At 41.1% G+C, this 26,643-nt stretch overlaps 1 protein-coding gene across 1 annotated transcript in view; it reads left to right on the top strand.

Annotated features, from left to right (window-relative positions):
• Positions 1-26,643, top strand: part of LOC116331404 (protocadherin-16-like) — an 86,857-nt gene that overhangs the window by 39,004 nt on the left and 21,210 nt on the right. Inside the window, exon 5 of the mRNA XM_039618455.1 lies at positions 26,225-26,413. Coding sequence (XP_039474389.1) covers positions 26,225-26,413 — 189 coding nt within the window. The remainder of the gene's footprint in view (positions 1-26,224; positions 26,414-26,643) is intronic.

Raw genomic sequence — 26,643 nt, forward strand, 5'->3', positions numbered from 1 at the left:
AAGAGCTGAGCCTGAGACCTGCTACTCATGCAAGGTGGTGAGTTGGGACCTTAAGCCATCTGTCAGCCCCATCTCTCTCACACAATGTCCAAGAAGATGTAGAGGGGAAGTGAAACTACTCAAGCCTTGAGCGAAAACCCCTGTCACATAATGCTAAAATGTACTGTTAGATTGGGTTAGATGGCCTGCATAAACTTCTTTTGTAGTACGTCACACATTGGCATCTGTGAAATTTGCCACAGACACAAGATTTTGACTTTTATCTGTCATCAGTTTGATGAAATGGAAGATAAATTAAATGCTACATCTGTCAATTACTAAACAGAGCAAAAATAGTTAAAATTAGGTAACAAGGTAAACTGTATTCTCATGTTGACCAAAGATTTTGATACTTTGGCTAAGGGGGCTCAGATTCTTTGAGAAAATGATCATTAGCATGTTTTTCTGTGTCCCTGCTGGAGATCCTCACGGGGTCATTCGGGTTAATAGTGTAGTTCCAAAGTCTGTAAATCAGGAAAGGTGTAGTTTGGAGTTGAACATGTGCGGCAGAAGGGGTTTGTCATGTTTCTACTTAACCCATTAAAAAAAATTGAGACTTGCCTGTTGTATCAGTGCTTCCGTGTTTATTTCATACCAAAAAAAGTTGCATAAACATACGAAACACTGGGTTAAAGCTGTAACAAGCTAGAACCTTCATTCCAACAGTCATATTTGAATTGCCTCCTCTCCCTCGACCCAGCTTCCTACCGAGCAGAGGTCAGCTTCCTTTGTCGTAAATACAGCCTATCATGTTACTCGTGTCGTAAAGCCGGACTCGCATTCAGGCCTAACTTTCGCTCGTTCATGCCTAGTTGTCATTCAACACCCGCAGTAACCTGAGTTCAGCTCCACTACTGCACAATGGGCCGCATTTTGAAGTTACCTGAAGTGTATGCTCTAGATGTATTGTGCATACAGTGCGTATTGGGTTTGACTTCATTTGGTGTATATACATGCAAGTAAATCATGTGGAGCCAGGGTTGGGAAGAGTGTTTGTAAGAATGCGGGTGAGTGGAAGTGGAGTGCTTAAAGGTAATTTGTCATGTCAGCGGTTGTTGAATGGGAAGCCAGTGTTCGAGCTATGTAATGGTTTATATGTAAACAAATTACACATAATCTCCTTGAGTCTGTTTATGTGTATTTTGTCTTGTGAGGACAGATCATTTTACCAACGACTGCCCGTGACAGTCACAAGTGTTATTGATGAAGTGCTGAAAATGATATCAGGGAACCAATCACAAACTGAATTAAAGATCAATCAAATCATCGAGATAGAGTTTCAGGCTCTGTTCTCTGTCTTTGTCTCCTCACTCAAACGCTGGTGTAGAGTAACTGAGGGTAGTTTATAATGCTGCCTGGCTCTCTTGGGTTACCCCCCTCCTGCTCCAAGCTATATCCCAGGAGATTGTGTTTCACTCTTGCGCTTCAATATTTTATGCCCCTTGTAGCGTCAGTGCTAAAACATTTACAGGCCTATTGATCATGTGCTGGTATGAAGGTGCTGTTTAGAGGACCACTTTCCCAAAACCAGACAGAATGCATCAAAGCATTGGCCCTAGATGTTTATACTACACGTCCACTTGCTGTACGGTCTGTCTGTGCTGTTCAGACTTTACGTGCATCACAGCACGCCTAGCTCTAACTTTGGTAAGTCAAGTACCAGGGTTATTCCCCCTCTTTCTGAACTCTGCCGCGCTGAAAACAATTTTCTGGAATTTAATTCCTTCGGAGATTTTTTTCCTCCTACACTCTAATGTCAAGACAACCGATTCATTTCTTCCAGGCAGTGCATTCCCTGAGCTGACAGAAGGAGGTACACTTTAGATGTTGTATTGAGGGAACAGAAACAGACCATAGCCTAAACCTGGTCTTTATATTTCAGAATCAAATTAAAGTTTCCTTACAATTCTGTTTTGTGTCCAATGCCATCATATGTGAGCAGCATGTTGATCAAGGCTCTTTCGTTTTACACTTTCAAAGTTTATGCGCAACCTTCTAGCTCCTCCGAATCAATCACTGGAGAGCCTGAGAATATCACATACAGCGACGAGCTGTTGTATATTATGCTTTACCTTATCAAGGGAGCAATCAAATCATTTCGCAATGGGGATATGGACCCAAGCAAACAACAAGTTTGGTTTATATTATCTGCTGTCACCACTGTTTACTTGGATAACAGGACCAAGATGGAACGGGGGATAGAAAAACAGCTGCGTTAATTAAGATGGATGGATTAATTCAAACAATGGGAAGGCAGTATATTAAATCCTTGTGTTAATAATATTATAATAATATTATTCCTATTAATGTCACAGCAAGGCCATTAAAACTTTGTCAGTTATTATCTATCTCAAAGTTGATTGTCACCATTTTTAAATTATGGATTTTGACACACAAACTGGCAACTCCATATAAGTCCCAATGCAAACGCTCTCAGAGACCACTTGATATGACTGCATGAAGAATCCAGATGTGTCCTCCTGCGAGTCTTCTCCCATAATGAACCAACGATATGTCCATTTGCACCTCAGCTTCTGTCTGCAAAGATTTTATTCTTTATTATTTTACAGAGCACTGGTCATGGCTGGGCGAGATTGGTTTTCACATGTAATCCCTAACGCCTAATATAGTCTCGCCGTCACTGTTGGGTGCTCAATTATGTACACATATTTATACGTTCACGCGCGTTTGAGCACAGTGTCTCTGTAGCTGCGGGTAGCATGAAGTAATTCCATTTTTTCCATCATGTTCTGACTGACATGCATCTTTTTGTTCTCGTTTATAATGAGGCTTGCCGAGTGAATGGAGATGGCAGATCTCTACGAGCAAAGAGAAAGCTATACAAAGAGAGCATGCTCAACGTAGCTAAGCATTGGCTTCCTTGAGGCCATTTCAAGGCTCTACGCTGTGTCTACCAATTCTGTTTCCTACGCGTCTATGCTCGGTTGGTATGAGAAAATTTGGAGAATCTGGGATGTTGATAAAGAGTTTAAGATGTGTAAACCAGTGCTGTGTGCAACACAGAGACTTGGACATTGGAAATCGTATTATGTGTGTAGCAGAAAGGATGAGAGAGGAGGGTTGTGCATATTCTCCTGGGGCTATACAGTAAGAGGGTTTAATTGATTCTGTGCAGGAGAGGTGTGAAATGCATGTCAGCAAACTGCAATTGTTGAGTCAGTCTAGCGAGGAAGTGACTGCTGGGGTTATCGTCTTCAATCAAGGTTTCAGAAAAAGCAACGACGTCCCGCACGTCTGTGGGATGAGAACGTGCAAAATCCAGTTTGGCAAAAGACTTCTTCCTTTCTGTTTGCAAAGCATGCACTCACGTTCACTTCACCTGGGTCTTCACCAGATGTTTAATAGTTCTTTCATGGGTCATTGATTAACCAATTTTTTTTTCTCAGCATGCATAGCCAGCTTTTTATTCTTTCTTATTAACACTTTATCTTTTCATTTCTTCATTAGTCAAAAATGTAGACTATCAAATGTACAGATTTATGCTCAAATGAAACACATTAAATTCTTGATTATTTTTTGAGGAAATATCATCATCAGCATATCTTTATGTTCACATAAAATATTTGAGGGTGTGTGTCTGTTCTCTTTCTGTGGTGCCTCCATGTGGATGTGCTTCTTGTGTGATTTCAGCACAGACGTCCAGTTCTTGAGCATATCGTCCTGAGCAGAGCTTCCGGTTTTTGGTCCTAACAATAGTGGCGAGTTCCTGAGTTATCGCATCATTTCCTGTCTCAGTTCTAAGACAGTCTCACACCACAGTGTCCGGTCCAAGAAACTAGAAATCCACCGCTACCCCAAACAAGGAATCAAGGCCAGGGCAAAAGCTGAAAGGTCTTTGAAAGATAATCTAACTTTTTTGATTTATGATTTTATTCACCAAAAATCACTTTTCAGTAACCTGCAGGAAAACATGAACTCCTTGTTCTTGGTCTCATTAAAGTCAGCATATCTAGCACATCTAGTTTTCTTCATGGTCATAATTTACAGCAGAATTCAAATATCTGACCAGCTTGTTTCGTCAACATAACCTGAACTCTCTTTGGCAAGCTTTTATGTCATTTCTTTTAGTAGTCTTCAGACATTTTTGAATTCATCACTCTATATGACATCTTTTCCACTGATTTTCAGTCCATTTCTGCCTGTTTCCCATTCTTAAATATGGCGTCTTGACAGCAACCCTTCCACTGAGACCTTTTCTGATGAGGCTTCAGTGAACAGCAGATGGATCGACTGAATCTCCAGATGAATCTCAGGTCCTGTGTCAGAGATTTTTTCTTAAGGAAATTATTTTCTGATATTGTTTATCAGCTGTAGATAATTTATTTCAGATCTGTTATTTTTTGTCCTCCACTTGTCCAATTTGTTGTGCTTCATTGTTTTAAGGATACACTGGACACCATGTAAAGAAATGTCAATCTTGTTGATGCAAAAGCGACAATTTTATGCCTGTCAAACTATTATCTTTGCCATTTTTCTGTAGATTCAGTTATCATAGGATTAAGAAATGTTGTTATTCTGCGATGTTGTGTTTTAAGCTTATGTTTATGTCTCAGTGTGTGGGTGTTCTAGCATTTCAAGAAAAAATGAAATAATCCTTTAGTGCAACTCTTAACCACTGGCTTCTCTTTCTCATCTGTGGTTTTATTTGAAAGCCCATCTTAGGCAAGCAGGGATATTCAATGATGACAAAACCATCATGCTCCACTTAGCTGCAGTTCGCTATTGTTGAATTAAGTCATGCCAGTATGGCTGTATTCCTGTATAGGCTTTGACTAAGAAGACACATAATACACCTGGCCAAGAGCCTTGTTTACACCAGCGGCAGTCTGTGATAAAGACTGCAGAGACTGTGATGCGGGACATGATGAAGGGAAGGCAGAACAGGACAGAACTTGCTTGCAATTTGGTGACAAGTTAATCTAGTGCTTTAATTCATGCAACACCCACTCACATTCATGCCAGGGATGTGGAGGAAACTCAACCAAGGGCTCTCCTATAAAACTGGAATGGCTCATTGTTTTGCAAAACTTTGTTTTTGTCATACATTTCACGTAGCCTGGGCAACTTATGTAATGGAAAGATCCGTGCAGTGCCATGTAGCAATGATGCATTGATTGAGTGCAACTTTTCTGGCTCATTTTAGCTCCTATCATATATAATCAGAAATGTAGAATGACTTTACTCTAATTACAACAGTTGGCTTGACCGCGGATGGGTTCATCAGACTTAAAGGTCTGATACCAAAATAGCTCTATATATATGACAGAAATGTAAATATGTATGAATTTTATTGAATGTGTCTATTTCTGTCAGCATAGACGAAAACAGTCAAAAGCAGTATTTATATTTAGCTGCTGCGATGATTGCAGACAGATATCTGCATCAGCTGAGTGCCAAAGAGCAAATCAGAGCATCGGGTTTTGAAGTGAGAATGCCACGAGGCAATACTTTTTGTGTCCAAGGATACCGAAACAGTGACTCACAGGGTGCTCATGGTTTCTATTTCAGAGTCGCATTTTGCTTTCGGCTGTGGTAAATTCTGCTCATGTTCCAGTAAAAGAGATGTCAGTTTCCATTCTTCAGATTTTTATTCAGAATTTTGTCAGAAAACATTTCAAAATTGCTGAAATCCCATCTTATCTGGGAGAAAACTTTCTTACTCCATCCATGCGATTTGTTAAGTGTAGGAGAAAAGTGAAGTCTTTAGCAAACCATTATGCTTCATCTTTGTGCTTTGTTATTAGCTGGCCCGTTCAGAGACAATGTTAATGATGAATAACTTTAAGTGATGTAATCAGCTGAGTTTGGGTGTGTGTGTGTGTGTGTGACCCCACTCAGCCTTCTTTGTTTTCTGAACCTGACGCTGCTCAGTTTGCCGTTTTTCTAAAACACAATGATGGAGCTATTTCTTTAATGGAAGCTGTTGTAATCCTAATTATGAGTCCTAATTGTGCACCTGCAGATTTAGTTTTCCAGATGTCTGCTTTGTGTTTACTCTTATTGTACACGCCACAGCATAACTCCATTTGCATGCTTTGTTCAGAGACGTTCACAAAGATGTTTGCAGGCCTGCGTGCATGTACTCACAGGCTCTACATCTCTGTGCCAGTGTGTGCCACAGCGAGTGCTGGAGATTAGCGAAAGCTTCAAAGCAGCAAATCAGTGAAGCGGTGTTCGAGCAGTGCCTGAGTCTACTGCCCCCTAGCCTTCTGTCATCGGCCACACCTAGTAGAGAACAAAGAGAGCGGAGGCTGGCACTGACTGGAGTGTGCAGAAAATGAGGAGGAGGAGGGGAGTGGGACGCAGAAGATGGAAAAGGCAAAAACAAAGATTTAAACTACCGGGGATTGAAAAGACCTGGCAAGGTTACGACTGAGGAAGGCTTTAATAGATTTTTCCTGCTTTTAAGTGTTTCCGGCAGTCCCTTTATGTGTTAGTTCCAGATGATGTCACATGCAAATATTCATATCAGTGTTGGCATCAGCGCACAGTTGTGTGCATCATAAAAGCTAAATCTTAGACTTTTCACAGCCTCGTTAATGTCACATTGATTGAAAGATAATATCAGTGCCATCATGAGAATAAAATCATTATCATGGGGATAATCTAATGGTTAGAAGCTTTAAATATTTTAGTATTCTTCTCAGAAGTAACTGTAATTCTGAAGCTGTTTTCCTGTTTTTCTAACTAGTGTTTTGTAGGGGGGGAAAACTGAACATCCCCATCTGTTCATCACTAACATTGTTTAAAGTATGTGTGCACGGTGGTTGTGTGCTGTGTCTTTGGGAACAGCAGGAGTTGGAGTCAATTTTAGCTTGTGGTCTGCTTAAGACAAAAAAACGACATGACAATCCAATTTTCGCTTTCAGAGCTTGTTGCAGTACAGAAACATAACGAGATTAAAGTTTTATTAAAATGAAACTACACAGGAGTTCAGAAAATCATAAAAAGTGCTGCGTTTGTGGGAGGACAGTGATGATGATTAGTATCTTATCTGTCAGGTTTCCTTACAGCTTGGCTGACTTTTTCCCGCAGTGCGGTGCAGCCGCTGCTGGATGAATGTACAGCAGAGGAAACACAGTGCACCCTGAAAATAAAATAATACTCAACCAGAAATATTTTTGGGTTCGCTTCCTCAGACAAAACCAAAATGAGAGTGGACTGCAGCGCAAAAAAAAAAAAAAAAACACCCAGAAATGAATGCGACACACCCTGTCACTGTAACCAAAACTGAAAACAGAATAAAAAAATGGCACAAAATGTTAAAACCTGAAACACTGCTATGAAGATGACTTGGACAGAAGTGTAAAGATTTAAAAATACAGATGGATTGCATTCACTTTAAATAAAATTGATTTAAAGATGCGATGAAGGAAAAGAAATCAGTTTGTAGTTTAACAGGCAACTACCCTGGCTTTCTGGGTTTTACTCGCAGCAAAGAATATTGCACACACTGCCTTTAGAGCTCAAGGCAGTGGAGACAAGCTGTCAATAAAAGAGAGTCAGAAGACACAGAGAGGCCATGAAAGTAAAACTGGGGTGACCAGGATCGAAAAATGGACTGGAGTAGGAGAGTGGGATATAATACAGGGGAAACTGAGGTATAAAAGGAAGCAGCTTAAAAGGTGAATACCCTGTCAGTGAAGAGATGGGCCAGAAAGGGGGAACCTGGGAGAAGTTTTGGTTGGCCCTCCACACAAGGCGCCATTGTGTGTCTATAGTGGCTTGCTAACTGAGTTTGACGGGTCTGTTTTGACTGGCCCCTTTGGGAGCAATGTGTTTGAGATGGAAATTTACAGTGGCATGTTGTTTCTACATGTTCAAGCAGCTGCCGTCGTTTCCGTCACTGAAATTAGCCTCCTTTCATGCTTCATTGATACCTGTAAGAGATGGCCTTTTGTCACATGGGGGCATAAAGCTGCATGCTGGACTTTTGCTGCTGAGTAGAACTTCCCATGGACATGTAGCTGCTACATAATGCGTTAAAAAGATACATTTGCGCAAGCTAGTGCTTAGTGGTTCCTCATATATGGATGTGTTGGTCAAGGTGTTGCAGCTAATACACGGAAGCGGGCATGCAGTGTAATAAAGGAGAAAACCAGTAAGCCTTTAAAGATAACACAGATCTCCTTTTCCCCAAAGCTAGCCTGTTGTAAGCTTCGCCCGTCCATCCCTGTCTTTTTTTGTTTTTGTTTTTTTTACCTTTCTGCTGTTATATCTTATTCTGCTCTCGCCGCTGTCTCTCTTCTGCAGTTGTATCAGTTGTCCCTCTGTCGTTCTCCTTCGTAAGTGCTGAGCTGAGCTAAATGTGACCCTGGCGAGGGTAAGCTTTGCTGGCTAAGGCACGATACTGCTATCTGAGCCGTGTGTGTAGGGGGGAGTTTAGGAGTGAGGAAAATATCATCATGTTGATATCTTTTAGAGGTCAAGTAAATACACTTAAGGGTGAGCTAACAGAGAGGAAGCATGAGCAGAAGCTGTTTTTGGCAGGAATATGGTATAGTGGGGGTTGGGAAAGTAGGGAGCAGTGGGATGCAAATCTGTCACAGCAGATGCACATTTCCTGTTTAAACCTGTTTTCTTTACCTAAAAGTGGGAGTTTGAGGTGAGCAATGACTGGAGGTCGTTATTATTTAAGCTGTTAACTTGTTTACTGTATCTCTACATCTTCATCCTGCCTTCGTCTCACATATTGGCTCTGTTTTCTCATTACTGAAACCCAAATCTGCTCTAACTTTGCTTTGATGTGGGTAATAATCTGCGCCACCCGTAGTCCACCGCCCCCTCTCATCCCACTCCCAGGCAGCTTTAGTGTGACCAGCCATGTGATAGCTGGGACCCCGTCATTTCCCATTACTGTGTGGCTTAGTGCATCTTAGTCAGCGCCTCCTACGTTGAACCCCTTGACTCACTGTGTTGGAGGTCTGTTTACCCCGTGACTTGAAGCTAATCCCCCTTCTAACTCTTAGCTAAACCTCCTAACCTTCATCGCCTCCTTTGTGGGTGAACATGATGCCGAAATGGACAACTGAAAGAGTTAAGTCTTCCCTTTTAGTAAGCACATTTCAAATAAAAGTCTACCCAATGATAACAGTTTATCCTACCATCATTTTCCTTAGGCAAGCTTTTCTCCTCCGTTTCTTTTGACTTTCTGGTCTTTCCCCGCTGCTTTGTCTTTCTTCCCCCTGTCTCATATCTTCAAAACACCACATTAGTTCATCTCTCTCTCTCCCTCCCTTCCTACGCACTTTTCCTCACGCACACTTAGTGTAACAATTTCCACTCCTCTGAACGCATCCTGACACCGACACTTTCACTAAACGTCATCACCTCATCTCTCAGCATCATACACATTAGTGTAATCGCTCTTCCATCCCTTTAACTCCTGACTGACTTCTGTTTACACCTCCTTCTTTCTTCCTATCTTGGATGGCAATGATGAGTGCGTTTTGATTTATACGGCACAGTGCAACTGATCGTGTCCAACATTTCTGTTTGGTCTTCATCGCAGCCTGTCCCGAACTCCCTGGAGTGCTAAGCAAATTCCTGCGTAGAGGCCCTCCTACCTGACCCATGAGCCATGTAAACCATTTTCTATACAGTCACAAAGGAAAAGTTCACATGCTTTTCTGACATTTAGTGCTGTTTATTCATTGAGATTGGTGTGAGTTGCCTAGTTTCAAACAGCATATTGTCTGCGTGAAGAAAACAAAAAGTCTTGCTGTTGCTTTGTGGTATTTAAAAGGCCAAAAAAGATCTGAGAAACACAATGTCTTGCTTTAGAAATCATGACCCAGTCTGTTTGGCACAATGTTGGCTTTTTAGAGACAAAAGTTGCCATATGTGAACAAGAACGAGGAGTGCTAAGTGATAAGCTAATGCTAACAAGCTTGGTTAGCATTAGCGGAGTGCTAAGTGATAAGCTAATGCTAACAAGCTTGGTTAGCAAGCTTCTTCCATAAACTGTAAGGATACAACACACAGATACAGTTAGTGCTGATTAACAGACTAGAAGTTCACAAATGAAGAGTGTTTTTAAACTGTATTGTCATGTTTTCTTCTTAAGGACTTAAATAAATAGCTACTCGTAACAGTGGTAGGGAAATCTATGTTTATGTATCTGAAAGAAAAAAATGTTGGCCGATATATGGGATTTTTAGATCACAACATATCACTACTCATAGGACAATATTAGTTAGTTTCCTCTGTATTTGATTTGCAGTCAATTGTCCTTACGATTGATTAGTACTTATGGAGTCAGCGACATTGTGCACGATCCCACTTTTACCACTTTTTTCTTTCTGCCTTTCTTTCTGGGTAAATTAGCTAAAACTTTCAGCCTGAGACATGAGGTAATCGACAAAGTTTTTTTTATGATGATGTCAGAGATGGCGTGAAAATGATTTAGCGCTGTGGATGAAAGCAGCTGAGATACAAATAATAGGAAAGATTTAGTGATGAAGACAGACAAAGCCCCTCAACTTATCAGTCACCGGAGACTTATTATTTTTTTGTTTGAAGCCAAAGTGTCTCTGTATAGAGACTAGTCAGCTTTAAATGAATCTTTATTCCCGCTTATCTTTGCTTCCACACTTCTGTTCAAGCAATTAAGATTTTTAGTTTCCCAACACTCAGATAAAGTAACTGTCTAAGCATTCAGCATTCCTTTGAATACCTGTGGTGTGCTTTTATAGTGTTTTATTGGAGACAATGGAGTAATCTGTGGCCCAGACTCCGTCTCCCCGGTTCTTCTCCACAATGTTTTTGTTTGAAGCTACTGCTTTGCTGTGTTGTGCTTCAGGTCTGTCTTTGTGTTGAGAAGTTATTTCCCAGAGAGCTGATTGATGAAGTGCGGATGGCAGCTGATTTAAGTCTTCTTTCTGCACGTCTGTAGATGTGCAGCAATAGCCCCCTTTACTGTACTGTACTAACCCCCTACCCCCCCTTTTCTTGCCTGATTTGCTCCCAGCATGAGCTGGCTGCATCTCTGACCCCAGGGCTGCATCATGCATAGCCAACCTGTTTTTCTTGGAAATTTGAGTTGGCTGAGCTGACCGTGGAGGATGAGATGATAATTGTGGGGAACAGCATCCACATGTATGTTTGTGCACCTCTACACATTTGATAGATGCTCTACAGCACTGACAACCCGGTTTACCGAGTATGTTTTGTTATTAAAAGCCCTCTGCTGCCTGCTTCAGTCTGCGAGGTTCCCTGCTGCTTGACAGAGCCATCAGTGTCATCAGTGGCTGTCTTTAGTTAGCGGCAATATCAGAGGGACAGAGAAACAAATGAGAGAGAAAGTTGCCGACACAAAGGAACAATTAACTTTAATCCCCTCTCACGAAACTGATGAGAACAGATGAAAAGCACGAGGACTGAATCAAGGGGAAAACAACAGAAAGACAAGGAAGATTTAAGCAGCTGAAATACCTTTGGACAGAACAGTTTATCCCAAGAGTAACTTGGCTGCCTCATCGAAGCACGGCATTTCTGCTGGATCAGGCTTTGGTTCTGCACGAACTGTGGTTTAACAGGTGCTTTAGGAATCAGGACTGTGTTTCTCACCACTTCCTCATATTCACCTCACATGTGCAGAGTCAGGAAATTAATTTAACAAGGATAAGCTAGTTTTTCACCCCCTCAGGCTGTGTATGAATTTGTAATCGCGGTGTCTAATACTCTCTACTCAGACACATGGAGGCTTCTTGTGTCTGTGCAGGTCAATTAGGCAGAACTGTGTGTGTGTGTGGGTGTGTGTGTAGAGCAGACAGGGTTTATCTCCTGAACCTTCAGCAGAAAAAAGCTAATCGATAGAATTCATTAAGATGTAATAGCTTGGTGATCATTCAGCAGTTTGTGTGTTCGTGTGGGTGCATAGTGGGTCTAACTGTCTAAATGACCAACAAGCACCATCTGCAGTCGTTAGAGTCCGTGACCCTTGGAGTCTTGCATGGGACCAAATAGTGTAACCTTCTCAATATTAAATTTGCAGACCGTGATTCGTTTCAGCTTTAGACTCAGATGCTGATGAGCATTAACAAAGATAGAAGAACGTCTCTGTTTCCCTCAATAGTAACCTGCAAGTGACCCATCTCATATGCTGGCTGTGGTTCAAGCTAGGTCATTGACAAGCTAATCCAGTTATCATAGCTGTCTGTTACTACTAACTGCACAATCAACTTAGCTCCATTGTCAGTCTGAGGTCCAGTATTAACACCCGTTGACCTTTGCTGCCTGTTGTTTGACAAGCATGATGCAAATGTAACGGCAGTAACTGCACAAGGTCAGGGTGATATCTAGCTGCAGAAGTGATCCGCACGAATGCGCACACATTACACAATTTTACTATTAGCTTGTGAAGTTCTCATCCTCTTTGCATATCAGCTCTCAAGTAACAGATGTCTGCATTACCTCAGAATACAAACATTTTCGGGCAAGCGACCACGGTAAGAATTCAACAATGTGGTGATTTCTGTTTGAAGCCTGAGGAGCAATGATGAATTGCAATAAAACTGAAGTAATACTTGTAGTTTTTGGGTCCAGGTGGCCAGAAAATGTCCAAATTGGACAAAATACATCAAGGTTTATGCTGCGCAGTAAAATGTGTGACTAATGTTGTCAACTACAGAACATCTGGTTGTATTTCAGTGTCCCCCCCAAAAGTCCTATTGTTGGTAGTTTCCAAGATTGCCTTTATGAGACCTGAGAACATTGCTTATATTTTAGTAGTGCGCAACTACAAGTGTTATAAAAGGTTTATAAATCATAATTTTTACTATCATGCGTGACATGCAGGACTTAACTTGATGTGAACATGGGGAAAAAAATCAGAGGATTTGTATTAATTTCTGCTTGTGTCTGCACAGGGATACTGGTGTACGTACAGTGTGTGTGAAAGAGAGACAGGAAGAGCGTGAGTGAGCTTTTACAGTGGCTGTCATATACAGGAGTGTTAGTTGATGTCTGGCCTGGATTTCACCTTTGTTAAATGCTGTTTTGTATAATATTAAACAATGTTTATTGTCCCCAGTTCTGTGACATCACCCTGTGCACAGACGCGTTTCCTCTCTATTGTGATTTCTACATAAGTTATGCAGACTTGGTATAAAATTGTGTACAAAATCACACAACAGCATTTGCACAAACCCTCTGATTTTCTCTCCCTCTCTATCTCTCTCTGCTGTCAACAACTATCAGAGTAACCCAATACCAGATGTAAGCTCAAAGCTCAGGGGGTGCTCCTGCTATCTTTTACTATTATCACCTCCCTGAGGTGGAGGTCAGTAACCGCCCGACCTCAGGAAGAACAAGGGAAACACGAAGCGACTTGGAGAAAGCACAGACATAGACGAGGGGTTCAGGGAAAGTGAACCCGCATGTGCACTCTTGAGCGATTTGTGTGGCTCTAATATAAAGGAAAGAAATGAAAAATAAAAGTGAGATTAACTGTACAGAATTACATCATGTGTGTTTTTGATTACACACTTTTTTTGCCCAATGACACAATTTGATTCCCTATAATCAAATCTTCATTTTTTCCCCTTTTGTACAGAGATAACAGGTGTTTCTCTCCCCTGTTTTGACAATGACACATTCAAGTCGCATTACGGCTGACCTGTTACACGCATGCACATCAACACACACACTGGTCTCTGGAGGTTAGAGAAAAAAAGAGAGCCGCAGCTGGAAATCTGTCTCACCTTTGACCCTCGAGACGCTCGCTGATTTGATCATAGACAGACGCGCTTAGCACACTTGAGCACAAGCACACAGTTTGGAATGACCCTCGTCCCTGAAACTAATATTGTCAAATGAGCATTGGCTCTATGAGCGACCATTCCTGGAGGGCAAACAGAGGTGGTTTAGTCTGTCCCCAATAAAACCCAGCTTACTTGTAATGATAAACACACTCCGCCTTATTAGAGCGAACCTCCCACATAGCTGCGTGTTGGTTTACAGATTGAGAAATAAAATGACACTGAAACATAAATGTTTATGTGAAGAAAATCAGGCTTCGACTGGATTCGAAGACTGCTGCTCCACCGAAGGGAGGACTTGGGTTCAATCAGATTTATTTTACACACCCGCAATTTAGTTTGAATTGGAAACATGTCAGTATAGAATCCTTTAATTCAAGTTTGGCTAGATTTAAGCAAGTCGTAGCGCACGGGCAGGAGATAGTGATAGATAAATAGCGTAGTAGTAAGCCTTTGTTTTAAAGCCTTCCATCTGGCAAAGCGGGACAATGAGGCGGCACTGTGGGCGTGTGACAATAGGAATCACTAGGACAGTGATGAATGATTTTTGGAGTTTACCTCTGTGGCTGTTTGAGGCCAGCCATTTTTATCTGCCTTGTTTTGACTCTTTTTGTGGTGGAGAGTGGGGAGTAGTGGAAAAACGTGCGTGGCGTTTCAGTGAGTCATGTTTGGGTTCTCTTTTCAAACAAAAGCTCACAACACCATTTTTTATAGGGTGGTCACAGTCAGTTGATACATCCAAAAATTCCCAAGTTGCTCTAAAATTAAAAAAAAACCTTTTTGAAATAAGTGTTTTGCAAGTTTGTGGCACTGTGGTCGAAAATTACAATGTTAATATTTCATCTCACAATCAGTCAGATGTATGCAAAGTTACATGCAGCGTTAAACAATCCAAAAACCCTTTTGTAATGATGTCTCTCACCAGACAAAGCTTTTCAGTGTGTAAAGAAAACTTATGGGAAATTGTTTTATTCATCATGACACTATTGAATCAGGGCCCAGCCCTAATTAGGATGGATGAATGTTGACGGTAAAGCGCTCTTGTGATTAAAATATAGTAGCCATAATCAAAACTGTGCCTTATTTGGCTGCCATCTGGTCTTAATTAATTTACCTCCATTGTCCTTAGTGTTGCAGAAACACTGTTGACACGTGACTGATGAGGCCACGATGAATCTGTCCAGTGGCCACAGGGATCACATCCAGGAAGCTGGACTAAATTGGTGGAGGGTTGCAGAGGCTTATAGACACTATTTTGGTTAAGTGGAGCGAAGCTGTGCAATCAACGGGGATAAGCCTGAACCGTTGTGTCGCGTGTTTAGAGGTCATTGTGTGTATCTATTTGTGAATGAACTTGAACCGTATTATTGAGAGGGCAGGAGTTTTTCCTGCTGGCCCGAGATTAGAAAAGTTTGTCTAAACATCTGAGACTAATGAAAAGATGGTAGTAAAGACGTTTATTTTAAGTCTGTAAAACATCAGCTTTATCAGGATAAGCTCACCCGGAGTACATAAACATGGAGATGAGTCTTCCAAGAGAGCATGGCTGACTTAGTACCAGGTTATTTCTTTTGAGATGTTTTGTCTTCACTTTGTTGATGACAGAATCTTATTTAGAAATGTTTTTAGATCTCCGGAGAAGGTTTAAATCGTCCTTTTCTACTCCCTCAGCAGCTGTCTTCATGATAGATCGATCAAGTCACACCTATTGATCTTCTCGTTTCTGTGCTTCCTTTTTGCTGTCACAGATGGACTAATCAATAGCCTTAATCAGAACTGCTCACTGTGCACTGCAACTTTCCACAAAACGCACGCACACAAAAATACTGTATATAGGAATACACATCCTCTAGTTTGCAAAAACCACATATTGAAATAATGACCAGCAGCAATCATTTAAAATGAGTGGAACTAAGATAACTTTAGGAGTCTCACACAGCACCGAAATACTGTTTTCACCTGATAATACATTTTTTTTTTTTGCTGTGTATATACTTTAACGTGACAGTAGTTTTCTTAAAGGGGTAAAGAAGGTGGTAATGTGACTAGTTCCAAATTTTATTGCTGTGCCTCTGTCCGTTTCTCTGTTTCCTTGCAGATGCGCTACGAACATAAAATACAAATTGGAAACAGTAATCAACAAGCAGATGCTAACCCTCAAATTCCAGGCACTGACTTGAGCACCCGAGAAAATAAAATCCTGTGGTGTGGCAGTTCGGGAAAAAAAAAAAAGAAAGAAATTCCAAGATCTTTCTCTTTGTCATGTTTTTATTGGATAAACCACCGAAATGCCCAAAATTTATATATACACACACGTCTGCTCCCATTCTGAGACAAATGCTGGAGCAGAAACACAGATGCATCCTCTTAAACACATACTGCTGTTTTTGATCGCTGGAGGATTTAAAATTACCCAGAGTGGTGTCCCTGAGGCAACTGTGAGCCGCTCACTCTCAATCATTCATCCTTTCATTCATTCAAAAGCCCAACAGTTCAGACAGTCTCAGACAGCAGTCCCGCATCTGAGCCGGTCCAGCGCCTATCCGTCTTTGTGCTCTACTTTTTAATTACTGTTTTCTTCTCATCTTTGAAGCAAAGTTGCAACTGAAAGACAATAAGTGACAATCTTTGGTTGCTTTGTATCACAGACCTTACTGTTTAAATCAAAGACGGTGCCCTGAAGAACTTACTTTCATGCATCGGGTTTTTACTCCTGCAGTAGTGTGATAACTTTGAGATAAAACAGAACAGTTACACTGTTGATCAGCAGCATAACAGCGCTCAGCCTCATTAAGTTCACAAATGTCTGAATTTGATTGCGGAATAAGGATCATTTGCAAGGGTGCAATATTGATTTCCCTAATTATGCTTAAAAGCAGCTATAATATTGAAAACTCTTGATAATTACAGAACATACAGCTTCTATTGTACACAGCTTAGGACCATTTAAATAGGAATGGTCACGCTTATTTTAAGCTTCATGTTTTTCTTCATGGGCTCCACTACAGTAGCGTTGTATGAGTCACAGTTCACAGTAATCCTTATTTTTCTTCTTTACTGCGGGTATTGGTGCATCCCCTCAGTTCACCATCTAAAAAAAGAGAATATCTTTAACAGCAGGTAGCTGCTCACGGTCAGAGCTATGTGCCTAAGATGACCACATGGGTTATTTGCATATATGGTGGCTTCTTTATTTAAAACACTGTCCTGGCTTAATATGAGCATCCACAGTTTTAAACATGACCAAAAAAGAAAAAGTATAATGAGCTCATTTGAATGACCACAAGTTAAAACAGATGTCACCAGAACCCATAGTTATGGTACCTTTAATGCCAAAATGAATTTAATGACTAGTAACATCAATCAGTCAAACAACAATTAAGGATTATCTGTGGTATAAAAATGCGCTAAAAATGCAACCAAGATGGCGACAGTGGCTTCAAAACGGATTTTAGAAACCAGTGAGTAAAGTCATGGTAGCTACATCCATCTCTTATATTTTCTATGGTACCAACGACTGAATTTCTGGTGTCAGGCTGTGACATCCCTGAAAGTTAAAGTTATTTTTTTATCTCTGGGTGGCACACACAACATTCCTTCTTTGATCTTAATACCTGACCTCGGTCTCCTCATTAGCTTTCTTGTTAGCAGCTAGCCACAATAAAATGTCTGGTATTTCGCAGATATGCAGGTCTTTTGCTAGCAGCTGCTGCACCAGTCAGAGTCGGTTCACTGAGGCCTGAGATGGGGTTTAAACGGCTATAAATATTTAACAATAAGTAAAAAATAGGTCTGATAAAGCCAGCTGTCAGTCAGAGCCCAGCGAATTCACTTTGAAAAAGGGAGGGGGAGAGGCAGGCACAGAGACACACATACATAGCGCACGTAAAATTGCACAAGAGTAGCCAGATTGCAAGGCTTTGCACAAGATAGGATCGCTACCATCTAAATCTCCTGCGTTTCTTATCACTCCACAGAATCCAGTGAAGTGATGTCATCCCACATTGTGCTCCTCTATCACTGTCCATCCCTGTAAACAGCTTTTTATCTCCTGCTGACCTCTCTTTTAACCTCCATTCATAACCTGTTTTCAGAAAAGAGATGGTGAATTTGTTCTGATAGTTTGATTCTGATGGCTGACGTTGTCATATGGTACTAAAAATCGAAATCTAAAGTAATATTCTGAGTGTGTTTAGGGGGAAAAACATAATAACCTCATATAAAAATAGTCAATGGAGCAGTCAGAACTAACTGCCAATTGTTTTGATAATTTATGTATCAGAGTAAGTAGTCTTTGTTTATAGCTTCTTAAGTGAAAGAGAAGTTGAAGAAAATCTGGAGTAATCATGTCCACAAAGTGGTTGTGATCATATGTTCGATCTTAACTCGTTTCACTTACTGTGGTCTTGATCTCTTTTGGTCAGTAGAACCCTACGGCTGCGTTGCCTTTTCCACGATTTTAAGTCATGTATAATTGCACTTCAGTGAAGCCAAATGGCCACTCCTATCACCATTCTGTTGTTTCAAAGTGCTGAAGCGAGCCGCCCATTCAGAGTAACAGATTTCTGCTGCGACCCATCTGCCGCTAAGCTTTAAATATGAGCAGGGAGTGACAGCACGTTGGTAAACCAACACTGGTAAAGCGTTCCTGGTGTCCTTTAACATGTGAAGCATCCCAAAGATAAACTTCCTAACAAACACCACATGTCTGCACGTTAAACTCCACAGGCTAAAGCTCTACCTACGCTACGCTTTACTGTTAAGCTTTCAGCGTGGACCATCTTAGAAATGTGCCTCGCTGTGTGCGTGTATGCAAGTATGTATGCACATTTGTGGGAGACAGAGGAAAAACAGAGTTTTTGGTGACCATCACCCCTTATTATGTTCATTAATAGTAATAGCATTCTTTCTTCCAAATATAGAAATCAATCTCTCGCTCTTGCTCGGTCTCTTTCACCTCCCTCCCCTTCCCTTTCTTTCAGAGGTTTGATGTTCCTAATCATTTCCAGCCGTGAACTCCACATGAAAGACAACAAGTACTTGGCGTAATAGGGTGCTGAAAGAACGAGTGAAAGAGAGGGAGAGAGAGAGAGGGCAGAAAAGAGGCAAGACTGTACAAAAGAAAAGGAAAGGTCAAGGGAGGAATAGATATTGAAGGAGAAGGGAGATGAGGCCTCAATCCTCCTCTTTCCCATTTCAAGGTCTCATGTTATCGTTAGCCCAGCCTTTTGTTCTTCTGCCAGGATATTTCCCCTCCTTCACTTCCCTCTCCCACCTTCCCCTCCCTGCACTCCTTCCCTTCCATATATCTTAATTGTACCCATAGTGCCTCAGCTCATTGGCAACAGCAAGTCAGAGATTGATTCTGAGACTCGAGAATGCCTAATATGAGGAATGCAGCTCACTAGAGAGAGAAGGAATGTACGAGTGGAAAAAGAGCAACACAAGTTAAATGAATGCTTTCTCTCCATCTGACACTGCGTAACCTTTAAATAACTTTTAAATCAAACAGCTTCGGCGTATGTGCAATTACCCAGCAATGATGCATTCTGCTCACTAGCTAGCTCCAGATCCAGTATGCTCTTTTATGGTCACTGCTGTTCATGTAAAGAAAAATTCCATTTTATTAAGCACGGGTATAATTTTAGAGGTTTTTTTTTGTAGGGGCCATTATTTAAAGTGACTATAATATGCTCACGCTCATTAAAGTTAATTTTGTAATCTGGCAGTGCAGTGACATCCTTAAAATAAGTTTAATGGAGGAAAGGAGCAAGACCATGGAAAGTCATGGTAAACAGTCAACCATTTGTTTTTTTTTTTTTTTTTAAATAAATAAAACCTCACATTTGCCAAACTAGAACAGAAAATGAAGATTAGAAAAAAGTCCTGAAAACAGCAGTTTTTCTTTTATGTAACTGAGGAAAAAACTGTCAGAGAATAAGTAAACATGACTAAGAATAAGTGGCAGTTAAATGCCACGGAGATGGTGGCCAAAGCTAATAAGTTAGACTGTAGCTGTAGTAGTGATATCATCATAGAGCATCAATATTAGGCTTCTTCTTGGCCCGTCTGACTCAACCACTGATGATGGCTTTATAAACATTCAGGCCTGGCACTAGTCAGAAGGAAAAAAAGTAGATTAGATCAGGACAGCTCTCTGTGTTTTACAGGTTTTACCATCAAAGCTTATAGATGCTCTCTCCCCCTCTCTGTCTCTCTCATGAGAAGCTGTAAAAGAACCTGAGCTGCGGCAGAACCGCAGCTGTGTCCGAGAAGCTGTGCGCAAGCTCCCTTTGACATTAGCTGATGTTTTACAGAGACAAACTGCAGAGAACAGCAGGATCTATCTGGACCTGCGCCCACATCTGGAGAAGATGAAAAAAGATGGGTTGGAAAAGAGTGCCAAAAAAAAAAGAGTATGGCAAAAGGTATAAAGTCATGAGTATAATGAAAGAAAGGACATAAAATAAGGTGAAAAGAGGAAAAGCATAATCTGGTACAGAAGTAAGAGCATATAAAACCTGAAATGGGGTCAGCTGATGTAATACTTGTATCTATTGAGGTGTGAAAGTAAAGTATGGGCAGTTTTAAAGAAAAAGGCTTTGACCCACTGGTATCATTAAACATTACCTGTTAGCTTACACCACACCCGAGACAGGAGACCGCTCCGTCTCTGCATCGCAAACTAATACTGACAGATAAATCTCTTTCACTCATGACCTGCGCTGAATGGCAGAGCGTGAGGCGTGTATCTGACATCTAAGTGGACCCTTGGTGAGACATCCAGTCTTTTTCAGAGAGAATTAGAGTGACAGTAGGCGCATAACAGAAAAGCTAAGTGGAAAGGTAGAGAGACCAGGGACACGAAAAAGGGAACAGTTGTGAAGAAGAGTGAGGCAAATGAATGATGAGGTCTGGCTCTTTGCTAATGCTCCGGTGAGTGATCGCTCTTCTACTGTCCCAGCCAAGGATGAATGGCTCTCTGTGGACAAAAAAGCTCCCAGCCTCAGTCCGGGGTGAATCTGATACTCGGCACGCTCTTCGCGACTGTTTTTCACATCGCCCACGGCAGGCTTTTACTTCAAACTTCAGCTGTGCCTTTTAACAGATATACAGTCAGTCAATGGACTGCACCATAGGCAAATCAAAACTGTGTTTTTATGTGTAACAGTGTTTGATGCATTTCAAATTCAGATGCTTAAGTGAAGCATTGTTTCTTTTCAGAGTCTGCTAAGTGCTCTGTAAGACTTTTGGTACATATCCTCATAGCCAGAAAGGAAGTTATAAATATGGAATTTCAGATGATGCACTTTGGAAAGGACTTGACATACAAGAGAGGTTAGTTACAATAAAATGACATTTTCAGCCATGTTGCCTGCTTTATTTACTCAGTTGAATATTTCCATCCAAACGGCTTTATTGCACACGGAGCCCTGGTATGAGGTTCCTCGTACTAATGGCTGATTTTTGTTATCTTAACCCGCTGCTATCAGTAAATTCCTGGCTTATTTTTTCAATCTTTTCTCTAAAAATTTCTGCCTTTTCATACGTCAGGTGTGATATCAGCGTTCCCAAAGAAAGTAACCACATTAGTGGTTTTGCAAGATTTAGCCCATTAACTGCAAATTGTGTATACTTAGCATTACTGCCAAAGTGAACCACAGTTCAGGCATTTACCACCTTCCAGGCAGCCATTAGTTTCTCTTTGCTCCACCAAAATATAAAAGATCAACTTGCAAAACCACTATTATTGTCCTTTCATGTTATATCGAGCACCATATGTGCTTCTTAATTCGGTGTCTGGCTATAGAGCTTCACAAAAAAAGGAAATGAATCTTTTTGGACTTTTTGTTTACAAAACAGATTCTCTAATAACTTGACTATAAATATGCACAAACCCACAGAGAGACTTAGATGTTAAAAGGTACAGACGGGTGTCTGTTTTTGTGTTACTATGTAGCTACATGTTTACCTCCAGGATGTACGATAAGGAGTAGTTAAGCAGAGGCGAGGCAGGCTGTTCATGGAGCACAGAGCAGGCTCCCTCGTCGGAGCGATTCGTCCCTGGCAGAAACCCTTTTCTGGCCTACCAGACCCCTTGATTTATGAAGACATGTCGAGTGTGTGTGTTTACAAGATTACCTTATTGGCTTTAAACCTGTGCTACTTTTTTTGTAAGTCGAGATAAGAGCTGTAGGTTAGGGCAACAAATTGGAGGGGGAATTTCTGATATCTTATGGCATCCACCCTGCCAGCCTGTGCAGTCTAACTAAACACTGGTGCCATACTGTCAGATGGATTGACAGAGGAAAAAATGACTGATGGCAGAGATGACCCTGTAAGCTCATGTCTTTTCAGGATTGTTGATTTGATACTACACATTTCAAAATGTGCTCCTTTAAAGATATTGTCATGTGCTCCATCCTTGAAGTTTTAACTCTGCATTTTTTTTATCGCACTTTGGCTTTTGAACAACACAGCCACTGTACTGTATACAGTTTGTAGCAGCATGAAAGCACAAATCATTTTGTCTTTGTTTTATAGCTCCCGTGGTTTATGTGAAAGTGAGCTTTCGAGCCATTTTCTACCACAGTCTTGTGTTTTTGTCTTGCATATTTTTCCAGCATGAAGAATCCATACCATACTGTTTGGGTTTTTACATTTTAGTGTGTGGAGAATCAATGTGCTGCTCTTCTTTTTCTTCCCAGACTCCCTGTGCAGGTTTTTTTCCAGTCCAAGTCCATTTTTTTAAAAAGAGTATTTCAATCCTGTAACCCATGTGTGTCATATAAGCCCAGCAAATTTAATTACACCTCCTGTGTTGCCTTACTTATGTAGAACACCCTCTGCCCTGTCTTTATGGAGACATACCTTTTGGGGTAAATATAGAGGTGACAATGTCATCACCCCATGTCCAAGTGGGCGGTCATGGATGTTTAATTATAATTAGTGAAAAAATTGGGGTCATCATATATACAAGCACGTGGACAATGGCCCAAATGGCGACCACAGGTGGCTAATCCATCACAGACAGCCGGGAAGATATGATGAACATTCAGACATGAACCTAGATCCTGAAGATAGCATAGTCTCAACATTGTACTCAATAGGAAGTCCCAGCGATGATCTAAATCCCCCTCAGGTGTAAACACTGGCAAAAAAAGAGGCACAGTATGACCCCTCAAAACCACGACTGTCTAGCCATGGTAATGCAGCAACTGTAAATGAGCTCTACTAATATTACCATGCCTTAATTTCCAATAGGAGAAACAGTATGAGTCAAGGTGGTAGTGTTCATCTGTAGCTAATAGGTAAGTGTAATGATGAAGACATGTGTTGCTGAGTTGGAAGGAAGACGAGCCGGATGTCTGCTACGGTGGTCCTGTCCTCTGTGGGGTTCTGGGCCAGAATGCAAGATTCAGATGTGTGACAAAATCATTAAATAACAAGCACAGACATAAGGAACGTGTCTTTTACTTGCATATTTTATGATTTTAAATGACTTTTGAGAAGCTAGCAGGGAGGGAAAATCCTGTGGCAACACAAAAACATACATGTCTGAAGAAATGCAGAAATGTTTATATGATGAAATTTGTAATTGATGGCTGTGGGTGGTGGTGGCTCAGATGAGAGAGCAGGTTGACTGATCCTCCTGTCTACATGATGATGTATCCTTGGGCAAGATACTGAACTCCTGGGTTTTTTGTGTGTGTGTGAATGTTAGATAAAAGTCCTTAGGTGAAGATAAAAAGCACTGTATGAATGTGTGAGACTTGTAGTAGAAAGTGCTTTGAGTGCTGCAGTTGAGTAGAAAGGCACTATATAAATACCAATCCATTTACCATGTATATTGACTGGTCATTGTAGCCATGTTTGATAATCTGTGTGTTTTCTGTTTGTAATCTGGGGTCTGGATTTGCTTGGATCTGTGTGGAGAACAAAAGAATGATTGCAGCCGCCATAATTAAGTTTTGAAATCATCACCTATAATCTGACACATAATCTGGTTTAGCTTTTTCTTATAGCTTTTTGTCCACATCAGTAGGCAGTGACTCGAACAGGAAGTGTTAGCCCAAAAATCTGCTGGCTGCACTGAGTGTGGTAAGACCAGGTGTTAGCCAGGGCAACTTCTAAAATGTTTTCTTATAATATTACTGCTTATATCTTTTTAATAAAATCCAATATTCTCCAAATCTGAAAATAAAACCTGTTTTTTTGTGATTTAGACAAGCTTCCTTTGTCAGAAAAAAATGAAATCTGTATTAACATCAAAACCTAAATCCAAGATTTCAGATGTTGTAAGTTACTGTTGTTGGTTTACCATAAGAGAAGCGACTGTACTACTGAGAGGGAGCGATGTCGTGAGGCCTCCTGGATCTTGGCTCACCTTCAAGGCTTGGATATCTGAGCAAGAATGTTACTTTTAACAAGGACCATAAATGCCACCAAACAAAGTTATGGAGCCGTGCAGAACTTCAGTCGGAAGCAGCACCCCAGAGAACACAGGCCGTTTCCTTTTTGTGTTTTGCAAGGAAATCTTTGTGGTATTATAAATGTTTTAATAGAATTTGTCAGCACATACGGGTTAATGTGTATTTATGTGGTGGGTGCTTTTCAGTTTGTGTGGTAAAAAAAAAAGGATGTTAGGTAAATATGAGCAAATGGGTCTGAGGTTGGGTCACGCAGGCCTGTTTAGAGCAAAGAAATAGAGAAATTTTCTGAGGTGTATTTAAGTGGTTCTCAAGTCATGATGTGTGTGTATCAGTCTGAATCATAGTTCAGTGTGATATGAAAGCCATCGTGTACCACTTGACTTTTTCACATCCATTAATGCCTTGTTTAAAGCCATAAGCTGGACTCCATAAACATCCACATTCTCTTCTCTTCTCTTCTCTTCTCTTCTCTTCTCTTCTCTTCTCAAGTCAAGTCAAGTCAAGTTGGCTTTATTGTCACTTCAGCCATATACAGTTTGTAGACAGTGAAGCGAAACAACGTTCCTCCAGGGCCAAGGTGCTACATGCAACATAAATTTACAACATAAATTAACAGAAAAACACTAAACTAGCTAACTAGAGACAGGACAGACTGACCTAACATAAATTACAACATAAATTAACAAAAACTAACTATCTAACTAAAACTAACTATCTAACTAGGTAGGTAGTGCAAAGGAAACAGTAAACATAAAAATATTGTGCAAAAAGAGCATTTACAGGTTGATGTGTAAGTCCAGTCTCAATGCTTTGAGGTAGTTGAGTTGAGCTGAGTGATAGTGTGTGTGTGTGTGTGTGTGTGTGTGTGTGTGTGTGTGTGTGTGTTTATCAGTCCAGTCCCTTTTTGTTGAGGAGACGGATGGCTTGTGGAAAGAAGCTGTTGCACAGTCTGGATGTGTGTGCCCGAATGCTTCGGTACCTCTTTCCAGATGGCAGGAGTGTGAAGAGTGTGTGAGAGGGTGTGTCCAATCAGCCACAATGCTGGTGGCTTTTGCGAATGCAGCGTGTGGTGTAGATGTCCTTAATAGAGGGGAGAGAGACCCCGATGATCTTCTCTGCTGTTCCCACTATCCGCTGTAGGGTCTTGCGGTCCGATATGGCACAGTTCCCAAACCAGACAGTGATGCAGCCGCTCAGGATGCTCTCGATAGTTCCTCTATAGAAGGTGGTCAGGATCGGTGGTGGAAGCTGGGCCTTTCTCAGTCTTCTCAGAAAGAAGAGACGCTGTTGGGCTTTCTTGTGCAGGAAGCTGGTGTTGAGGGACCAGCCGAGGTCCTTCTCCAGGTGGACGCCCATGAATTTGGTGCTGTCGACGATCTCCACAGAGGAGCCGTTGATGCTCAGCGGTGAATGGTCGCCTCGTGTCCTCCTAAAGTCAACAACCATCTCTTTTGTCTTGTCAACATTCAGAGACAGGTTGTTGTCTTTACACCAGTCCGTTAGCCTCTGCACTTCCTCTCTGTACGCTGACTCTTCTCTTCTCTTCTCTTCTCTTCTCTTCTCTTCTCTTCTCTTCTCTTCTCTTCTCTTCTCGGTTTCTTTGCCAGCTTTTCAAACACACCATTGAAGAGATCTATTTTTTTTACATACCACATATCTGCGGTATATAAAAAAGAATTGCTCTCACAGATGCTCGTTTTTATAGTAGTCTGGAAATCATAACAAGTAGTGCTATGGTGTGTGATATTTGGACAAGCGCAGATGTATGGGCCTATGAGGTGATTGTGTTATGGGACATTATTGTGATAACAGAAAGGCCCTTAGCTCGTATATAATAGTCATGACACATGTAGGATTTATTTCATGCAGATTGTGGGACCTGCTGGATGTGATGGTTTTTGAAATCCTTATGTGTCTCTTAGGCTAGTTGGCACTGGCATCTATCTTACCCCGGGTCTCTTTTCCCCTCAGGTATCTGCCACAGATGAGGACCGTGGTTCTTTTGGTACTATAAGCTACAACCTGGGTTCAAGCTCTGGAAACACATTGCCAACCCAGTTTACCATCAACAAGGAGACTGGCCAACTTTGCACCAGCACAGCTCTGGACCGGGATGAGGGACAGGACAAGTTTGACCTGACTGTCACAGCAACAGATGGAGTAAGTAACTACAGAAAATCGTTGTAAGCTCTGAAAGGTGGATATCTTATCAGAATACTCCTCGAAACATCAAGTGACATTTGAGGAATATGCTTCATTACTTTCTGGCAAAGAGACAGAAGACAGGATTGAAACCTCTCTGTATGATAAATGATAATGTGGGAAAACCAGTAGCACCATCCTGTTAAACTGCAATATGTAATTCTTATATTTGGATAGATCCCAGTTTT

The sequence above is a fragment of the Oreochromis aureus genome, linkage group 10 (genome assembly GCF_013358895.1).
Source record: "Oreochromis aureus strain Israel breed Guangdong linkage group 10, ZZ_aureus, whole genome shotgun sequence".
NCBI lineage: Eukaryota > Metazoa > Chordata > Actinopteri > Cichliformes > Cichlidae > Oreochromis > Oreochromis aureus.